The 21,276-nt window shown below is 36.8% G+C and overlaps 1 protein-coding gene across 3 annotated transcripts in view; it reads right to left on the bottom strand.

The window, feature by feature from the left end:
- Positions 1-2,708: 2,708 nt before the first annotated feature.
- Positions 2,709-21,276, bottom strand: part of Cpq (carboxypeptidase Q) — a 449,500-nt gene continuing 430,932 nt past the window's right edge. For all 3 annotated transcript variants that reach the window (XM_071602223.1, XM_071602224.1, XM_027953187.2), the window contains exon 8: positions 2,709-3,176. In XM_071602223.1, coding sequence (XP_071458324.1) covers positions 3,013-3,176 — 164 coding nt within the window. In that variant the 3' untranslated portion in view covers positions 2,709-3,012. The remainder of the gene's footprint in view (positions 3,177-21,276) is intronic.

Genomic DNA, 21,276 nt, shown 5'->3' on the forward strand with positions numbered 1-21,276 from the left:
AAGAACAAAAGTTTTTGAGAAAAAATTAAAAGCAGCTTTATTAATTTTCCTGCAAAGGAGGAGGGCCGTGGACTAAGGTCCCAAAGCTTGCTGATCCTCTTCTCAAGGGGTAACAGGGATTTTAAAGGGGGAATTCAAGGACTAGGCTCTGAGTAGGATTATCAGTAATTATCCTTATGATTATCAACTAATGTCCAGCTGGTGGTCTTGAGAGGGCCAAGGCTCAGACCTGTTGGTACCAGTTCCCAGGGGTGGATTTCTCCATTCTTGTGGTCAGTGAGTTAAAGGACAGATAACCTGACCTAGAGTGGGAAGAACATTAAGGGAAGAACATAAATATTGTTTTCCTTGGTGGTTTGGGAGGGGAAGAAGAGAAGGAAGAAAAAGGAGAGAGAGAGGGAAAGAAAGAAGGAAAAAACACATTCAAGGTTGAACTCAAAACATAACAGGGACCCCCTGTTACATCAGCAGATTGAAGAAATTTCACTGACTTCTGGTTTGGTTGTTGTTATTAAGAAGTTAGCTAAGAGTCTAATTATTGCATCTTTTAAGATAATCCATCTCTTCTCTCTGAGTTCAAATACTTTCTCTTTGCATTTTGAGGCCTATAATCTCTTCATATCTTTTAATTTATTCTTTCTGGCATTCATCAAGTTTCTTGATTCTGTGACTGATATATTTCACTATTTCTTGACATTTTCTATCTATTATTTCTTTATGTAAGATTATTTCTTTATGTAAGTTTATCCTTTATATATGTGTATGTTTGTATATGTGTATACATGTGTGTATAAATATGTTTTTATTATATTATATATCATGTATATATTATATATTCTTAACCTTTCATATTTTTCAAATATTTATCTTTCTGAGGTAAATTTTCATTAATGTCTTAACTATAATCTTTTAGTTCATGATTTCTCACTAAATAGGTCCCTTAATTTTAAAATTTCACTTATATTCCATATTTCTAGGAATTCTCTTTAGTTCTTTTTACAATATGCTATTTTTTCATAATCCTTTGCTCTTTATTTTCAATCCCTTAGTTTACTTCCTTAAACCTGATGGAAATAGTTTATAAAAACACTCAGCCTAAAAATTCCAATTATCAGAGGACACTGTGGGTTAATTCTGTTGTGGTATTTTTGGTTTGCATTCTGAGTGAAAGTTCAGAATGTTATGGTTCCAGTTTGTTTTTTGCTTTTGCTTGTGACTTCATATTTTTTGTAACTGTATCTATGGAAATTTCTTGGGACCCTCTACTCAGCACTTACTTATTTACTTGTGGTAATTTTCCTTGAAGCCCTCAGAGTTATTTTTAGTTCACTGTGGTATTGAGGTATAATCTTTTTAGGTCTCATTTTTGTTGGAATTTTCTAGTATCCCTAATGTGGCAGGATCTGGGATTTGTTTACAGTTCTCCAAGCTTGAAAAGTCTGAAAAAAATGAGATTTAGATTTTCCACATCCATTCTTCAGATTTTCTCAAAGAGAAAGATGGTTGAATGCTCTGTGTATCTCTCTTGGGACATGTCTTCACATCTTTTTAATCACCACATTCATATAGTCTCACGTTATCTAGCATTTTTAGCTGTTTTCAGTATTAAAAAGCCAGAGTATTGGTCTGCTACCTTGACAGAAATGAAAGACCCTACTCTGTCTTTCAGTTCTTTTAACTATTACTAACAAAACTGATTATTTCTCCTCCTCCTCCCGCCTTTCTCTTTCCCTCCTCCTACTCCTTCTTGTCATCCAGTTACATTACATGTATATCAGATCTTTTGACATTGTCTTATAGTTCTTGGGTGATCCATTCTGGCATATTTTTCCTCTCTCTTTTTTTTCTCTTAGTGTTTTAATTTGAATAATTTCTATTGACCTGTATTCAGTTTCACTGATTCTTTCTTCAACCTTGTCTAGTCTGATGAGCCAACAGAAAAATTCTTAAATTTATGTCATTGTATTTTTTATGTGAGTATTTGCATTTGACTCTGTTTTATAGTTTTCATCTCTCTGCTGAAATTCTCTGTTCTTGTGCATAGTCCACTTCTCACACTAGATTCTTAACATATTAATCACAGTTATGTTAAATGCCCTCTCTGATAGTTAAAAGTTCTGGGTTGCCTCTAAATGCAGTTCTTTTCATTGCTTTCTCTTCTGACAATGAGTTTATTTTTTTCTTGCCTTTTGGGGTATATTTTGTAATTCTTTATTTAATACTTGGTATTGTATAGAAGGAATAGTAGAGATTGTCTGTAGAGTAGATGAGGGCAATTGCTTTTGCTCTATAGAACCCTATGAAGATATTATCTGCTCTTTCTTCAGCTTCAATCTCAATAAAGTATAAATAAGCCATAACTTCCTTCAAGTGTGCGAAATATATAAAATGTACATGTGTATAGGCATTATTATTTATCTAATAATGGATCCTAGTACTCACATTTAATAAGGTAATTGGATTATACATCCTTGATTTTTTTTCCAAATGGGGACATCTTTCTTTCTTGCTAATTTAAAAATTCCATATCTCATTTAAAGCTCATATACTATAAACATGTGCAAGTTAGAAAGGCAAATGCATCCATATATTCAATTAAGATATTAAGAGGAATTTGTAATTCATCTACTCCTTCAATAAATAACATAAATGTAACAATTGATCATTATATTTAATATTCATAAGCAAACCCATAAAAACTGCAGGTCTTCCAAAGATTCATTCAGCATTTATTTTCAAAGTAGAAATAATATTTTTAAAAGGTGGCATAAAGAAATGCCCTCCTTGTGATTCCTTCCATATGGTGAAATTCTAGGTGGTGATGGAGGTTATTCCTTATTCTAGAAACATTCCGGGAAGCATTAAGACAGAGCATGACAGAAAGTATAAAAAAGTTGTGTTCTGTTCTGAAGATGAATCATATAAATCTGCTTTGCGAAGGACAGTTTCTTGAAGCTGCAGACCCAGGATTCCTGGCTAGAAAGGATGAGAGTGCCCTGGTCCTCATTATTGTTAGGACCTGGGTAGCATTTCTTCCATGTCTGCAACAACATAAGAGACAACAGTCCAAATGGCAGCAGCAATGTTCATCTGCTTTGGATCCATGACGGTCATGGTGTCTCCATGGGAGTGATGGAAGGCGAAATATTTATATAAGTCATCACGTAGACTGGCTCCTGGGGAAAAAAGAGAAAGAATTCTGAGTGGAATATTGATAGATTGTTGAGAAACCACTGCTATCCTTACCTCCTCCCTTTGTCTGCTCCTATATACCAGCTGCAGTGGAAAAATAAGTACTTCCCCAGGCTCTTTTGCAGCAAGAAGTGACAACATTCTGACTATGAGGATATGAGGGACAGGTTGTGGGCGCATTCTTGGAAAACCTTTGCTTTGCTGACAAAAGAGTTGGGAAAACGTCTCTAATGCTGCATTAAAGTCAGACGAGAAGTTAGGAGATGCCAGGGGCAAAAAAGCCCACAAGCTCAACATGGCAGAGTGGAAAGACAGCAGAGTCTGGATTGAGAATCTACTGCTAACCAACCAACGAACTCTGTCCTGCCTACTTCTGGACTCCCTGCCATTTGAGGGAAAATAAACTTTCATTTGTATGAGTCACTGATACAGATGTCTTCATATTTATAAAAGAGCATCTTTGTGTCTGCAAGAGTGTAAGTAATGTACCTTCCTGGATACAAAAGAAAGTCAATACTCCTTTACTGAAGTTTTCCTCCTCAAATCACTCATTTACTTCCTGCAGTCCTGAAATACCCAGCAACCTCCAAGGACACCAGCAGGAGTCTCTGCCCCACTTAAAAGCTTTCTTCTCACTTTTCACTAGTTTTAGTCTTGAATCAGAGCCTCAGGGAAACTTCCAGTCTTGCTCATCCTTGAAAACCTACTAGGCCCATCTTGTGGATAGTTGCAATTCTTCAGCCTCCAGCAGTTTGTTTTATTATGAAACACACCATACATATAGAAGAGTGCAGAGAACAAAAATGTATATTACCAAGGGCAATGATATAAAAAGTACACATATGTCCATAATTCAACACAAGGAAAATATTTCCAGTGTCTTTGAAGGCCATTTTTTTTTATCCCCCCACTTCCTATTCAGATCCCTTCCTTCCTGCAGAGGTTCCCATGATCCTGTCCTGTGTGTGTGCTAATCACTTATACACGCATGCACGCACACACACGCTATAATATTGCCAGCTTTTGAACCATATACTTCAGATGTATTTCTTCATTTTGTTTTTTTTTTCACTCAAACATGTAAAATCTACCTGTTATCATATATAGCTGTACTGTTTCCTTTTCTTTCTTTCGTTCTGTTTTCTTTTTGCTATTCTTTACTCACTGTCTTTATCCCTTTTCCTGGCATTGGGTACTAAGGTTTTTCCAGTTATCTATTATTATAGATAACTGGAAAATGTTGCCATCCAGATTCTCTAGGGCCAAAATGTAAAAGTGGTATTGCTGGACTGTAGGGTTTGCCTGTATTCAATTTACCATGTAATTCCAAAAGATTTTCCTTTTCAATTCACACTTCCACATCGGTATATGGGTCCTTCTCTTGCCTCAAACCCTCTCCAGCACTTGGTATCGTCAAAGTAATTTTTGCTAATCTGGCGAGTGTAAAATGTTACTTTTTTCCTAATTATTAATGGGAATGAGCACATATTATTAGATGAATTTTTGGTCATTATATTTTCTCTTTTGTGAAATGCCTGTTCAGGTCTTTTGACAATTTTTCAGTTGATTTATTTGTTTCTTCTTGATTTGTGATATGATATGTTTTTGATCTGTTTGTGACACTACTCTTATGTTGTTATAAAGCTTGTATATGTATTATTTTCCAGTTGTTTGTGACTCAAACTTTCCCCACCTTGTTTAGCATGTGTTTTGATCACTAAATGCTTTTATTTTCAATGTAGTTGAATTTATTGTTTCCTGTATGATTTTCATTTTGCATGTCTTCTTTAAGAAATGCTTCCTTACCTCTCAGAATCAGAATTCTCCTGTGTTTTCTTGTAAAATTTTTAAAGTTTGGATTTTCACTTTTAAGATCTCCATCTATCTAGAATTAGAACGGATTCTTGTGCAGGATACGAGGTAGGCTTCTACTTTTACGTTTTAGGTGTTCGGGAACATTTTTAACTAGTGCATCCTCCTTGCCATCACTTGCAGCATTAGTTTTGCCTTGTATCAAGTTTCCTTAAAAGTGAAGTGTCTTTCTTTTTTTTTTAATTTTTTAGGTGTCAATGAACATTTATTTTATTTATTTATATGTAGTGCTCCTTGGGCTGGGGTTGTAGCTCAGTGGTAGAGCACTCGTGTAGCATGTGCGAGACCCTGGGTTCGATCCTCAGCACCACATAAAAATAAATTCATAAAATAAAAGATATTGTGCCTATCTACAACTAAGAAAAAAAAAGTTTATTAAAAAAAAAAAAAGTGAAGGCTCCTTTGGGCTAATTCTGCTGCAGTGGTTGCTGGCTGACCTCTGTGGCGAGGCCACACTATCTTCACTGCTGTCGCCTGCTAATCCTTGACATCTGCCAGGGCAAGTTCCCTCACCTTCCCTTCCTTCTCCTTCAGGAATATTTTGGTTATTCTTAACCTTTGCTTTTCCAGATAAATGTCAGAATCATTTTAACATTCTACCAAAACAAAAAGGGGCGGGGGTTGACGAGAGTTGTGTTAATCCATGTATCTATTCAGGGAGAATGCTATGTCATTTTATTAGGATGTTGTGTATTCTCATCGATAAAAATGGTGTACTGATGTGTGTTTTTATTTACTTAAGTATTCTGTAATTAAAAAAAATCTCATAGTACAAAAATTTGTACATTTATTTGGTGGTTTTATTTCCTGGATCGCTTATATGCTTTGGGGTTATTGTAAATTGTACATTTACAAACTCGCCTTTTCTATTTATGGTTACCGGCTTTTAGTGAAAAGCGTATATCTGATTCATAAAATGGAGTTACTTCTTTCTCTACATTCTGGAATCTAATGTACGATTAGAATTATTTATTTCTTGATTATTTCGTAGAACTTTTTACAAAACCACATAAATCTGATGCTTGCATTATGGTAACAATTTTAACTAAGGATTCAATTTCTTTCATGATAATTTGGGCTGTTTGGATTTGTACTTCTTGAATTAATTTTGGAAATTACATTTTTGCTAGGAATTTAAGAGTTTACCAAATATTCAAAATAATCAGTAAAGAATTGTCAATAATATCCTGTTTTTATTTTTTGCCAATGTTCGCTGACCTATAGTGATGTCTCTTTTTTATTCCCGATGTTTATCATTTTTGTTGGCTTTTTGAAGAAAAAAAAAAAAGATAACAACTTTCAGGTACTTTCTATTATACAATAGGGTTTCTTTCATTGATATCTGCTTTTAGATTTATTATTTCCATTATTTGGTTTATTTTCTTTTTCTAACTTCTTTTTTTCCCTAATTTCTTGAGTTGAATCCTCAGTTTATTATTTTGCAGATATTCTTTGTCTCTAGCATGAGCAGGAAGGCCACAATCTTACTCTTAACTGTGCTTTAGCTTTATTCTGATCAATATTTTCATGATTGTTCAATTATATATATACATGTATATTTACTAATTTCAAGTTTGATTTTTTTCTTTGACTCATGAGTTTGAATGTTTTTTAACAATAATTTTCAAAAAGTATGGAGTTTCCTTGTTTTTATTTTGTTATTAACTTCTAACTTAATTCTAATTATTAACTTCTAACATAACTATTAGACAAAGTGACACATTCTTTGAATTTTGCTGAGATTTGCTCCATGGTCTATAATACGATCATTTTCATAAATATTTCAAGTGTACTACATGAAAAGAATGTGCTCTCAGGACTCTGTGTGTGTCCATTAGCTTGAGCTTGCTAATTGTGATCTTCAAACCTTTTAACTCCTTACTGATTCATTGTCTATCTACCCATCGATTTTGGGAGAGATGTGTGAAAATATCCCTCTGTGATTTTGGACATGTTTCCTTTTCCTGTAGTTCTAGCAATTTCCTTTTTATATATTTCAAAATTTATGCTATTAGGGGTATATAAATACAGAATTCTGTCTTCCTGGGAAATTGAAATTTTATTACGTGTGACCCTGTCTCTATATTGTAATTCCTTTTGTACTGAAGCCTACACATTTTAGTACTAGCTTTTCCTAATATTTAATGTAGCCACACTACTTCATTTTGTGCAGTGTGGCCCCAGTATGCCTTTCCCCCTCATTTTACTTTTCAGTCTTTCTCTGTCCTGATATTCTTAGGGGTTTCTCTTACGAATAATTTATAAGTGAGTTTCAAAATCTAGTTTAAGAATCTTTGATTTTTAACTGGAGACTATAATCCATTTATGCAAATCGTGATTATTGTTAAATTGGATTCATTTATACAATCTTAACTTTTGCTCTCAATTTGTTCATTTTTAAAATTAAAAGAATTCTTTTTGCTTTCTCTCTTGCCCCTTTTGCATTGATTTTTGCCTCCTCCTCTCATTCCCCTGTCCCAGTCCGTACCCCTGTTTGGAAGTTACAGTTTATTTTAATTCTTCCAATAGAGACTGTAGAAATTAGACGTCACATATTTATCTTAATAAGTCTAAAGTTAATTAATACATTACCTGAGGATACTAGCAGCCCCACATTTTGCACCTGTTCTAGGTGAACTCACTGCTTCTTACAATCCTTGCTCTAGGCAAACAGGAATTGACACATAAGCTTTCTTATCTCTGTGGATACTCACTTTATCCTTTCTTACCTCTAAGAAGTTCCCTTATTTACCTTGTGATAAACCATATATTATAAAAAGACAATTATTGTTTTATTCAACATTTCCTTTGGGGAAGGAGAGGTACATTTCTATGAACTTCTGGTAACCACACTGTCAGGGTTTTCTTTTCTTCTCCCACTTCTTGTCCTTGGATACTCATTCTGCAGACCTTCACTGCCTCAGGATGTTGAGTGGACTTTCTCCTAACCTAAATTTTAAAAACTTCACAAGAGGGTTTGCCCCTACACACTCCCAATCTCCTTGCTCTGGAGCAGAGTTTGCGTTTGCCTCTTTTTCTTTCATTCCATGCTGAGTTCAGCCATGGTGCTATTAAACAGAACACAAGTGAGTGGGGCAAAAAAGAAAGAAAAGTATAACAGAAAACTCAGCTATTAGCCCAATTAATGGCTCCTATGCCTATTGGCAAATATCCCAAACAGAGTGTGTTGACAATATCTATCAAATTCTTTGCTCATGTTTAGAAGGCTCCTTCCTGTGCAATGATTTTCTTTCTACACTAGTTTATAAAGACTGTTTTCTGTTACTTCCCTAGCTCAGAATGGGTTGGAACTCATTATCATCCAGCTTGATATCATAAAGCCCTCAGTGGTGGGCTGGAGCTGAGGTCCACAGTGTTCTGAAGTTTCAGTCCAATTTGACTGGACACTTATTGAGTCTCTACAATATTCTAGGCAGTGGCTAAGGCCTGAGGCAGACATAAAGGTAAAAAGACACAACCTCTGCTCTCCAAAAGCTCTCACAAAGCTCAGTGGGAGCAGAGAAAATGTGTACATGAGTAATAACAACATAGAATGCACTGAGTGCTACAACAAAAGGACAAAGAAATGGTGGAGAGATTGTGTCACTGAGTGACCTCTCAGACCCCTGGACTAAGTCCCCATGTTGTGTGTTCTCCATACAGCCCTTAGCATACTTGTCCCATCCTTTGTTATAATTGACTGTTTCACATTTCCCTTGTTACACTGTAACCTCCTGAAGGCAGGACCTCTGTTTTGCTGCACATTCTGTCACTAATGCCTACAATATAGCACCAAATATAAGATGAAAAAAAAATATTTTTTTTTTACTGACTGAATGAAAATCAGCAACTTTCCTGAACAAACTGGGCCTGTAGTGTGCTGTACCTGTCAGAGTTCTTGTAGGAAACAGATGGGACATTTTAAGAAGGCAACTTGGAGAATTGTTACTTCCTCCTCCTCCTCCTCCTCCTCCTCCTCCTCCTCCTCCTCCTCCTCTTCTTCTTCTTCTTATTATTATTACTTTGCAGTACTGGTAATTGAACCCAGAGCTGCATTCATAATAGACAAACACTATACCTCTGAACTACATCCCCAGTTCCTTCTAAATTTTATTTTGAGACAGGGTCTTGCTAAGTTGCCCAGGCTGTATTTGAACTTGCAATCCTCCTGCCTCAGTTTCTCAAGCAGCTGAGATTACAGGCATGAGCCAATATGGCCCAGCACTTAGAGCCCAGGAGGATAGACATGCTGAAGTTACAGTGGGTAGAGAGGAGCTGTAGTTATTTGCACAGGGAGTCAGGGACTCAGTCCCCTTCTAGTGCCTCTTAATATCCTCCTGCTCCCCCTTAGCAAAGCCCAGTCATAACCCAGAGGGCAAGGGAAACTCATTAATGTAGTCCATAAGAGTTCATCTCCAGGGTAGAAGAAAGTGGAGAAATATTCAGCACTGATACTTAGGATGTCAACAGACAGACAAGGACCCATGTATTCTGGGTGACTAGGATATTCAGTACCCCAATGTGGGGGACATGGGGAAAACTTGGACTAATTATTAGTAGATGAAGTCAGCAACTGACTGTGGAAGGTCCTAAATCTGAGCCTGAAAACAGACTGAATATAGTTCACAAGTGCACAGCCTCAGGCAGCTAGAGGGAAGAGGGAAGGCTCAGTGATGGCAGCTGAACCCTGGGGAGATGCTCCAGAAACACGTGGAGGAGGAGCTGTTGGACTGCCATGGAGGTGAGGAGAAGTTGGGAAAGACGTAAAGTCTGGGGGTTGGGTGACAAGGGCCACAGTCAGATGCTGAAATCTCATCCTCTGAAATTCTCAGGAAGGTAAGTGGATAAAGATAACCACCCTTCCCATGGTAAGACCAGAAGTCCACTTTAAAACCAAAAGCTTCTTCATTCCATGAGCTCACAGCACACACAGGAAAAGAAAATCTGTTTGCTTACTCTGGCAGTCGCTGGAAGCATTTTAACAGAAACCGTGACATTTTAGAATTAGTTGAAGCTGGTAGGGAGCACACACTCTGTAGACTTCTGAGAGCATCAAGTGAATGTCAAATTCATGCACAAAGTAAGGACAGAGTCAAGATGTTTCCCCAAATGGAAGTCACTGAGAGTGGACAGAGGACGAAATGTTATTATGGATATTGGGAAACAAGAGGGGACATTTAATACCAGCAGAGTGTGGTTCACCAGAGCTGTTTTCCTTCCATTTGGAGCTTCTAAAAGACACTGAATGGTGATTGACAGGAAAGGACTCCAAATCCCATATTGAAAAAATAGAGGCAAGGAATATTTGCGCATGTCCTCCTTAGGCCTCCAGAATTCCTTGTCCCTGGCTGAAGGAATTTGACTGCCAGATGGGTGGGTTTGGGCGACCTCCCTTTAGAACTCATGACTTAAGGAAGGCACTTCCTCAGAGATCCTCTCAATTCCCACGATCACTCTACAGAATTAAAACAACCCTGGAAAATCTGATACCACCAGCGAGGATGTTGATAAGCACAGAAGCTGTGAAGGTGGCCTGGTGGTTGTCCCACAGCTTTGTCCCTGTAATTCCGAGGAGACGTCTTATCATGACAGCTACTGATCTAACAGACTGGCATCGAGGGAATTCCTGCATTTCAATTTCTGAGAGCACCTGACATCAGCATGGGGGGATGTTAACCATCACGAGGGATAAATTGTGGACTCTCTTTTGACGGGTATATGAGCTCTGAACAGAGAATCCTGCAGTGCTTTTTAGAAGTAGAAAGCTGATAGAAGGAGCCTGCTCTGAAGGCTAATATTCTTTCTTGGAAATAAACTACAACATTATTTGGGCAGTTTGCTGTTAGGAAATGATTTCCAAGGGAGGTTGGAAGGACAAGATGTGAAGACATGCTCCTCAGCATTTCAGCCAAGGAGAAGGGAGACAGAGCTGAGAGAGTGAGGGGTTAGAGATAGGGAGGCTAGGGTCAGATTCAAACCTTCTGCTCAATAATTGGGTGACATTGCAAGAATCATGTAAGGCCATTCAACTTGAATTTCTTCCATCATGAAATAGGGCTATCGAAACTCAGTTTCCAAGATGCTTGTGAGGATAGTAGGTATTCAACTAATTCTTTTTTTAAAAAAATAGATCTAATTTATTTATTTATTTTTTATGTGGTGCTGAGGATTGAACCCAGTGCCTCACGTGTGATTGGCAAGTGCTCTACAACTGAGCCACAACTGCAGCCCTCAATAAATTCTTTTAAAAAAATATTTTTTAATTGTAGTTGGACACAATACCTTTATTTTATTTATTTATTTTTATGTGGTGCTGAGGATCGAACCCAGAACCTCACATGTGCTAGGCACGTGCTCTACTGCTGAGCCACAACCCCAGGCCCTCAATAAATTATTTATTAGAGTTATTGTATTTCCACAAGGATGACCCAGATATATATAGCATCATCATCAATTAAATAAAAGTTGAAGAATAAACATTCTAATTTAATAAATCAAAGTTCTTCAAGAACTTAATTATTATTATTCTTAAAGATGGAACAATTGGATGGTGAGGTCTATTCTATATGACTCTGATTTGGATTATTTGCTGTCTTCTTCCTTCCCTTCTTCCTTCCTCCTCTCCCTCTCTTTCTTATAAACACTCATCTCAAAGAAAATATTTTCCAGCTGTGTGACAGGGTGATGACCAGCCAATGAATATTATAAGAAATTCCCAAGCTGCCCCATACTGTTCACAGTGGATTTCAATCTCCATAAGGAGAGTACAGTAATGACCATGACCTCCATTGGATCAGAACCAGACTGAATCCTGTTAGTTCCTGAAGAGTTGGGTGGGCAAATATACAAAGATTCTACATAGCCTCTTCTCGTGTGTTGACTCTCACTCATCTGTAATCAGTGAGTTTTCATGTAGGAAAATTAAGTAATTTGTGTCATGAGAACGATTTTGAAAGACATTTGAGAGCTTTAAAAGTTTAAATTCAAGTCTGTTATTTTAGCACATCCATGTCTGCTGTGGTACAGCGTGAAGGATGCAGTCAGAGGCAAGCAGCTGTGGAAGATCTTTTTCTCCTTTATAAACAGATCTTGAGCTGTCTGGGGTGCGCAATTGAATTGCAATGGAATGTATCATGGGCATTCCCCTGATCATAATAACTATGGAGTTAGAGAAGAATGTTATGTTCTTAACATATTCTCTACAAGAAAACTTAGTCTCCCTAGGATCCATAAAATGCTAAAAATACATTTAGAATTTAATTAAAATTATTATTTTTCAGCAACATTATCAAGTGAAATAAACCATTATTACCAAAACAATTAGAAAATCAAATCGTGGACTTTGTAGACATTTAATCCCTCTTTTCAAGGGGGTAGTTTAATCCCTACTAAATCTTATTGAAAATTAGAATAAGGAGTAGTTAATTAATAGCTTCCGAACCCATAGCTCCCCAGAAGAGAAGACAACTCAAAAGAGGAAAGAAAAAGGAAAAGAAAACAAAGGGCAAGATGGGAATGGAAAGGAAAGGAAAAACATCCCAAATCAAAACTCCATTAAAGTACTGTTATTTTAGTTTCCAGACTCTTCATTTATCCAAGGACCGAAAAGCTTGTGCTAAAATATTTCAGGTGTGCCATGGGACTGTGTAACTTCCATCTCTTTGCAAAACTTGAACTGGCTGCTGGGATAATTTTGACCACGTGTTTTAACTCAACACCAATACATCTGGGGAACCTCGAGGTCAGAGGGGTCCTGAAGTATGTGATAGCAGTGATTAGTACTACGCTACTAGCAAGGCTAACCAGTACTACATGAAGACGGTCTACATCGGGGAATAAGAGTAGTTACCAGTTGTTGAGTGTTTCCTATGTACCTAGAGCTTTAAACATTATTTTATTTAATTTTCCCAATGATACCAGGAGGAAGTGATCATAACGTGTCATTAACAGATGAAAAATAGATTTGAGTAACTTGTCTAAAGTCATATAGCAGTAAGTGGTAGGAATAGGATTCAGATTCAGGAGTCTCTGTGCCCATTTTCTCCTCATGGATGGGAATTTTTGTTGGAGATACACTGGACCACGAAACAGCTACATTCATAAAATAGACATAAGCAGTCTGGGACCATTTGTCAGAAGATGAATGAGGCCTATAGATCCCTCAGTTTGGGCTAGGCCACACACTGTGGGCCTACCAATCCTCCTGAGATTTCCCTGACCATTTAATATAAAGTCCACCCTTACCTTTGGTCACTTAGTATCTCCCTTGTTCTAATTCTTTTATGTTTTCTTTTTCATAGTTCTTTATTTAGTTTATTTATTTTTGATACCAGGGATTGAACCCAGGGGTGATTTACCACAGAGTCACATCCCTATCCCTTTTTAATCTTTATTTTGAGACAAAGACTTATTAAGTTGCTTAGGGACTCAGTTGCTGAGGCTGGCTTCAAACTTTCAATCCTCCTGCCTCAGTCTTCTGAATCGCTGGGATTACAGGCATGTACCATCATGCCTGGCTCTATCTTACTTTATTTTTAAACGTCATACACAAAACTATAAAATTTGCACATAATAAGGGGGCATCATATGATGTTTCAATACACCATATGATGTATATATTGGGTAATGTTTAAATCAGGCCGAACATTTTTTTTTTTGTGTGTGTGTGTGTGGTGCTGGGGATTGAACCCAGGGCCTTGTGCATGCAAGGCAAACACTCTACCAACTGAGCTATATCTCCAGCCCTAGCTTAGACATATTTATACCATCAACCGTAAATCATTTCTTCCTGTTGAGGACATTCAATATTTTTTTCTTCCAGATTTTTAAGGTTTATAGAACATACTTGCTATTTACAGTCATCCCACTGTGCAATGCCACAACAGAGCTTCTTACTCTTATCTAACATAACTTATTGCTCATTGATCAACCTTTCGCCAACTCTCCTACCCCTCTCTACAGCCTCTGGTAACCACCATTCCACTCTTGACCTCTATGAGATCAACTTTTATATTCTACGTCTGAGTGAGATCATGGAGTATTTGTCTTTCTGTGCCTGGTTTATTTCACTTAACCATAATGTTCTCCGGTTCCATCCGTACTGTTACAATTAATAGGATTTTATTGTTTTTATGGGTGAATAGTGTTCCATGTGTATATGTACCACAGTTTCTTCATCCATTCATCAGTTGATGGGCCTTTAGGTTACCTGAAACCATACCTATTCTGTGATGGTTTTATTATTTGTTGCCTATTTTATCTACTAGAATGTAAGCTTCTTAGGAGCAGGGACCTTGTCTTTTTCACTGCAGTCCTCAATGACTGATATATAACAAATACTCAACAGATGAGTGTTGAACCACTGAACAGATAAATGAATGAATTATTAGACATTTTTCTAATTGGAAAAAGGCCTAGCTTCATTCTCCCTTCCTATAGCAAATTTGATAAATAAGTCCCACTTTCTGGGAATCTATTCTTGCCTTCTGTCTTGAGCAATGATAAATAGGTGCTCCCTACCGAAAACACGTCAGCACCTACTTACATATACAAGCTGAGATCTGGATACTCTCCCATGTACTACAGTGTGTTCCTACTTTTACCACTCTTAAGGAAATTATTCATAACTTGAAAACAAGGTAAAATGGTGGATAGCATGTCCTCTCAATGTCACCCAGGGGCCAAGACTACCCAAAGGTGTTTAGGAGCATGCACTTATTTTGACTCACTACTTACTATCGATTAACTTACAGACTTACAAAACTTGCATATTCATTTATGAGTGCCTAGAAGAGATAAAAATGATCTGTCCCATAGAACAAATAATCCCAGAGGTTACAGTTCATTGGCCTCTAAGACATTAAGCAAATTTTGTCTAACCCAGTAAGTTTTCCTAATTGTTTAGTTAATTGTATAAACTCTACTTTTCAAAAGCTCTTTGAATTGGTCTCAACATCTTACTAATTTTTGTATAAGTCAATGATTGAGTAAAATATTTGATGTGTTGAATTTATATTTGCATTAAAGTCATGATTTTATATCCCAGACAATTTTACTTTACTACCACCCACCTACAAAGCTTAAAAGAACAATCATATTTGAGCTGGGGTTGTAGCTCAGTGGTAGAGTGCTTGCCTAGCATGTGTGAGGCACTGGGTTTGATTCTCAGCACCACATGCAAATAAGTAAAATAGAGGTTTATCAACAAATAAAAAAAGTTTAAAAAAGTGAAAAGCATTACACAAATTTAAAAGAACAATCACATTCATAGATTTCATAGGTTTCTTTGTAAAATTTGATTGACTCACAAAATCACCACCCATGATTTTATCCATGATTACCCTAATAAGTAAGAACATTGAACAAACTGGTCACTAACATAAGGACTGGCCTTCATTTAGAAAGCTTGTGGCCCCCTGTATGTAGTGGATGACCTCCCATGTATGAGTGGGGTTGGGGGAAATAAACACATAGATATAAATACATGTTTATGTATGAAGATATGTACATATGTTCATGTGCCTGTGTGTGTAAAATTGGTCTCTTCTTCATCACCTACTCTCTAACCCTGACCCCCATTTGAATACTCTTTCTTTCTCCCTTGGTCTGCTTATTGCCATTCACATGACTCTGGGCTCCTTATCTTTGAGTTTATAGTTGTGTGTGTGTGTATGTGTGTGTGTGTGTTTAAATGCGTGTCATGCCGTATGTATTTAAAGACAAACACTCCTTAAGATTTTCTTTTTTTTGTTTTCTAACAAAAAAAAAAAACAATATTGGCACTTTTTCTCATGGGGTGATTTGGAATCATACTCATGTTTATTTATTAGTCCCAATATACTGGTTTTCTGCTTTGTCCACACAGAATTTATTCCCATTCTTCCCTCCCAGCCAGATGTCTATACAGTTCTTCACCTCCTGAGCCAGTGTGAATCTTCATAAATACCTTTCTGCGGTTTATCTCATACCTGGGGAATGATGCTCACCAAGAAAACCCCAGTGAAAGCTGTTCTGACAGAGCTCAATGTGAATGCTCAATGCATATGGGTATTTGGACCTGAAAAGACCCTAAAGATTGTTTCCAGGGAGGCATCTATAATGAAAGCTTTACCACCACCATGTTTTTTTTATAATTATGTTCAAATAGATTTTTTTTAAAAAATTTCTGTCTAGAAAAGCATGGAAGTTACAAAGCCACTGTGTGGTGGAAGGCAGGTTTTAGCAGAAACGGAATTTGAACTTGTCCCCACCTCTTCGTGCCCACCTCCCATTCTGTTGGCAAGCAGAAACAAAGGAATTAGCCATGTGGGAAGTATGTACACATGATGTTTTCTGAATATGGATAATTCAGCAAGGTTGTTTGGCAGTACTGCAGAATTGCCCGGTGATGTGGAGCTCACAACTCGAGTCCCAATTCTCTTGGCCCTAGTGCAATGATTATGGTATTTGAGGCCAACTGTTGACACTCAGTAAAATGAGAGTGGCCAGAGGGAGAATCTAGAAATCCCTGACCTGTGACCTTTACTTCCACATGGCTGAGCCGATAGAGTTTATAAATCCACAGTCTATTATTTAGCGCTTATGCATATAATCTGTAGGGGAAAAGAAATCCTGTATTCTATAAGAGGAAGTCTTGACTGACAGTTCTTTCCAATATGTAGGAAAAAAGAAATGGTTGGAGGCAAGGGGAAAGGGATGTTTTATCTATTCAAAGAAACTTTGGTAAAACTATACTAATAATCAAAAAGGCTGAGTTGCTATGGGATTGAGGGAATAACTTGCTCTGAATAGTGAATTAACTGGATATGAGACAAAGAACAGAAACAAATATTTCTCTATAAGGAGGTCTACTTGAGGATTGATGCTGTTTGGAATTGGAATCAATCTTGAGAACTTGTCAAGGCCCTTCCAGTTATAAAATGCTGTGAATCTGCACTATCCTACCAAGAAGTAGGGCAGGCTAAAATTGTCCTTTTAAAGGGTTCCAGTGTAAATACACAGTGATTAAGCTATGCTGGGTTTCAAAGAGAAATGAAATTATTTTGGAGAGGGAGCATTCAATAAGTTTAGGGGTGATGTCAAAATGGGCAGCCTCACCATCCATAAAATGCCTCAGGGGACCATCATCAGAAGCAGAATTATGGACTGGATGGACCAAGCGTCTGAACTGAAATGGGATTTTTTTTCATTTCTTAATACCACAGTGTCAAGGTCAAGATATGCTGTACCATAGATTGTAGAAGATAAATAAAAGAAAGTTTTCCTACTAAAAGAAATCCTATCTTAAAGGATAAATTAAAATATAACAAAGCTCGAACACTAATGAATAATACGTCTCATGTTCAGGATGGTGTCACATAATTGTGTGCAGAGCCAGATCAGGCCAATTTAGAAAACTGATCTGCATTTTGCTTCTGGATTCTTTCTTTTCTCCATTTTTGTTTATGGGCCAGACAACATTGATTTATCCAAAGTAAGTGTGTCTATGCTTTTATGTAAGGCAGTTGGTCACGAAGAGATGACAAACTACTTGGATAGTGTTATGACATGTTAGTTGAGGTTTCCCTCAAATCAGTTTCTGAGGAAAGAATTACAAGGACAGAAACACAGTGAAAAATCCTTGTCTCAAAGCATAAATCTTAAAGATGGAACAAAGAAAGATGTTGACACTGGTGAAAAATCAGGTAAATATTAGCTCAATTACTCTAATATGCTTTCCTTTTATTTATGCAAATAATGTGTTGTTGTTTTTGGTCACCTCGAAATTTCCCTTTTAATAGCAAAATGCAGCCCCTTGGACTATTGATAAGGGGATGCATTTTTTTTTAAAATACCAAACCTTCTAAAAATCATTATGCTGCGAGAGAATAAATGAGCTAAACATGAAAAGCTTTGTGAATACCAAAACAAAGAAAAATAAATGTGTGAGAAGGATCCTGGGGAAATGAATATGCTTTTAATGCAAATACATTTCACTTAAAGCAAAATGTTGGTTCAAGGAATATACATTAAATACCAATGCTCATGAAGAGATCCTGGCCCATGACAAAGCATTTATGGAGAATCTATGAAACTGAGATGCAAATTTAACAGTTAAGTGTATCTAAATTCCCAGTGTTAATTATGGATGACTCTCTCAGGACAATCCTTACAATAAAGAAACAGTGGTAATTCTCAGGAGTCACCCAAAATGCAATTAAACCACATCTGATTAAATGTTTTTGTGGTGAGATAAACTACAATCTAATTTTTTTATTAAAAAAATAAAAAAGGTTGATGATGAAGGAAGCTAATGGTACTTAGTGGGCTAACATATCACTAGCTGCTCCATTATTCATACTCAAACTCCAGAACAATGGGGTAAGGGTATCAGTGCTTGAGATTCTCTGCCACAGACCCTGAAATAGTTTCCAGGAGTCCTGCTGTTTCACATCCTGAGTCATTTTTCTCAAAAGCTTTTGGGATTCTTGACAGAAAGTAGAAAGTGTGCTGTCCTTCATTAACTAATTAAACTGGTAAGAAGACCTCATTATGGAAGACACGGAACATGAAGCATGAATTATTTCTTGTTTAATTTCACAGAGTTGAGGAATGATCTTCCAGCTGCTGTGGATAGGTTAAATGGCTACGCAGAACGATCACAATATTAACTTCTCACTCATGGCTGCGTCTGTAGCAAGGCAGTCACCAGCAGATTCTTTCACACATGACTTGCATAGATGGTTTGTGGAAAAGGGATCATATTAATTCAACTGATATCTATCTATTGAGCTCCTTCCAACTAAGTGCCAAGTCCCTTCTAGGCGGTGGGGAATCCATGGTGGGCTTAACTTTCCATGTACTCGTTCTCATGGAACTTGCAATCTAGGCGAGTATATCTTGGTGGAAATGAGGCCCACCGGGAAATAAAAGCACACTGAAAACTGCTTGAGACTCTGCAGATGAAGCTTGAAAAGAAAACAGCTTCACCACCCCCAGGGTCCTGATTTAATGCAGTGGTGATAGTTTTGGGGTATGAGTGCCTGGCACAGGATGCTTCAGGATGGGCAGGTACAGGAAGCTGGGAGCCAGCGTTCCCACTTTTCATCTTGGGAGAAAATAACGTATGGTTTAATAATGAAAAAAGGAACAAAACCATAACTATTATCATAGCTAGTACTTACTAAGTACTTTCTATGAGCCATGCCTTGTATTAAACACTTACATGCATTATCTTATCAATATTCCCAGTGATTCTATAATTATTATTACCCTCATTTTACAGATGAGTAAACTTTGGCTTTGAGGTAATAATGATGATCATAAGCACAGGAGTCGAGCGAGAGGGTCTGCAGACCTTTTGTACTTTGTGCTGCTTTCATATATTTCACGTTAAGGGTGAAAGCTGTAGGCGGTGAGCCTTGTCTCCTGTCCCCTTTCCATTCTTTCCTGCTCCAGCCTCAGGAAATCATTGATTTGCTTGCGTCACTGTTGATTACCTTTTCTAGACTCTCACATGTATGGAATCAAACAATAGTTAATCTCTTTTGTTCAGCTTCTTTTCTCAGCACAATTTTGTAGAAATTCATCCGTGTGGTTGGATGGTTTATTTGCTTGCTTGTGGCCACTTCAGTGAGTTCATAGCAACAACTCATCTTCATTTTAATTGTATTTCTAGAATGACTAATGATGTCAAGCACCTTCTTGTGTACTTAATTGGGCATACATGTATCTTCCTGAAGTATTTGTGAAAACAGTTTGCCATTTCTATTAAATTATTGCCTTTTAATTGAGTTGTAAATGTTACAAGTCTTTTGTCAGGTAGGTGTATTTTCTCCTGCGTTTTTCTTAATGATGTCTTCCAAAGAGTGGAAGCTTTTAACTTTGATGAAGTCTACTGTATTAATTCTTTTTAATGATTAAGGTGTTAAATAATGTATGTTAGAAGTCTTTGCCTAACCTGAGGTCAAAAATATTTCTTCTCTATTTACTTCTACAGTTGTCATAGTTTTAGATTTTATGTTTAGATTGTGATTGATTGTGAGTACATTATCATGTATGGTGTGGAGGTAAGGTTAAGACTCATTTTGTTCCCATAAGGTTATCTGTTTCAGCACTATATTCTGTAAAGACTATTCTCTCTCTCATTGAAAATATAACCTTATATTTTTGTAAAAATATGACCATAAATGGATGGCTCTATTCTATCCCATTTATCTGTCTATCCTTATGCCATTATGTCAATACCATCCTACTTTGATTATTGTAAGTTGATAAGATAGAGGAAGTCTTGCAACTTTTTCTTTTTCTTTTTCAAAATTGTTTTGATAGTTCTAGGTTTGTAGAATTTTAACAAAGACTTTATTTTTATTTATTTATTTTTATGTGGTGCTGAGGATGGAGCTAGGGCCTCACTCATGCTGGGCAAGTGCTCTATCACTGAGCTACAACCCCAGCCCCAACACACATAGACTTTAGAATCAGCTCATTGTTTTCTACAACAAAGTCTCCTGGAATTTCAATTGCAATTGCAGAGCATTATGGATCAATTTGGGAAGAACTAACTCTTGACCACATTGAGTCTCTCCACCCATTACTACCAGGCATCTCCAATTATCGGTATCCCTTAAATTACCTGAAATGTTTTGTGATTTTTAGCATTCAAATATCACATATATTTGGTTAATTTATTCTTGGGTATTTCATGTTCTTTTATGTGATTTTTTTTTTGCTAGTTGTTGTTAGAATACAGAAATACATTTTAATTTTTGTATATTGTGACCTTGTTAAATTTACTTAATTCTACTGACATATTTTTGTACCATTCTTAGGATTCTGTGTGTACACAATCCTGTTGTTTAATTATAAATATAATTTTACTTCTTACTTTCCAGCCTGTACTTCTTTATTTATTTTCCTTGCCTAACTGTGCTAGGTGGACCTTCAGTATAATGTTGAATAGAAGTGTTGAGAATGGAAATCCTGTCTTATTCCCCATCTTGGAGGACATCATTGGTCTTTTATAAATAAACTGTAGATTTTCAAAGATGCCTCTTTTTTTTTTTTTTGATCATGAATGGGTATTGTTGTTCAATGTTTTTGTGCATCTCCTGAAATTATAATACTTTTCTCCTTTCTTCTTAAGTGGGATGAAGTGTTGTTATGGCTTAGATATGAGGGGTCCCCCGAAGCTCAAGTGTGAGACAATGCAAGAAAGTTTAGAGGGAAATGGTT

Source organism: Marmota flaviventris, chromosome 15, assembly GCF_047511675.1.
Source record: "Marmota flaviventris isolate mMarFla1 chromosome 15, mMarFla1.hap1, whole genome shotgun sequence".
NCBI classification, from domain to species: domain Eukaryota; kingdom Metazoa; phylum Chordata; class Mammalia; order Rodentia; family Sciuridae; genus Marmota; species Marmota flaviventris.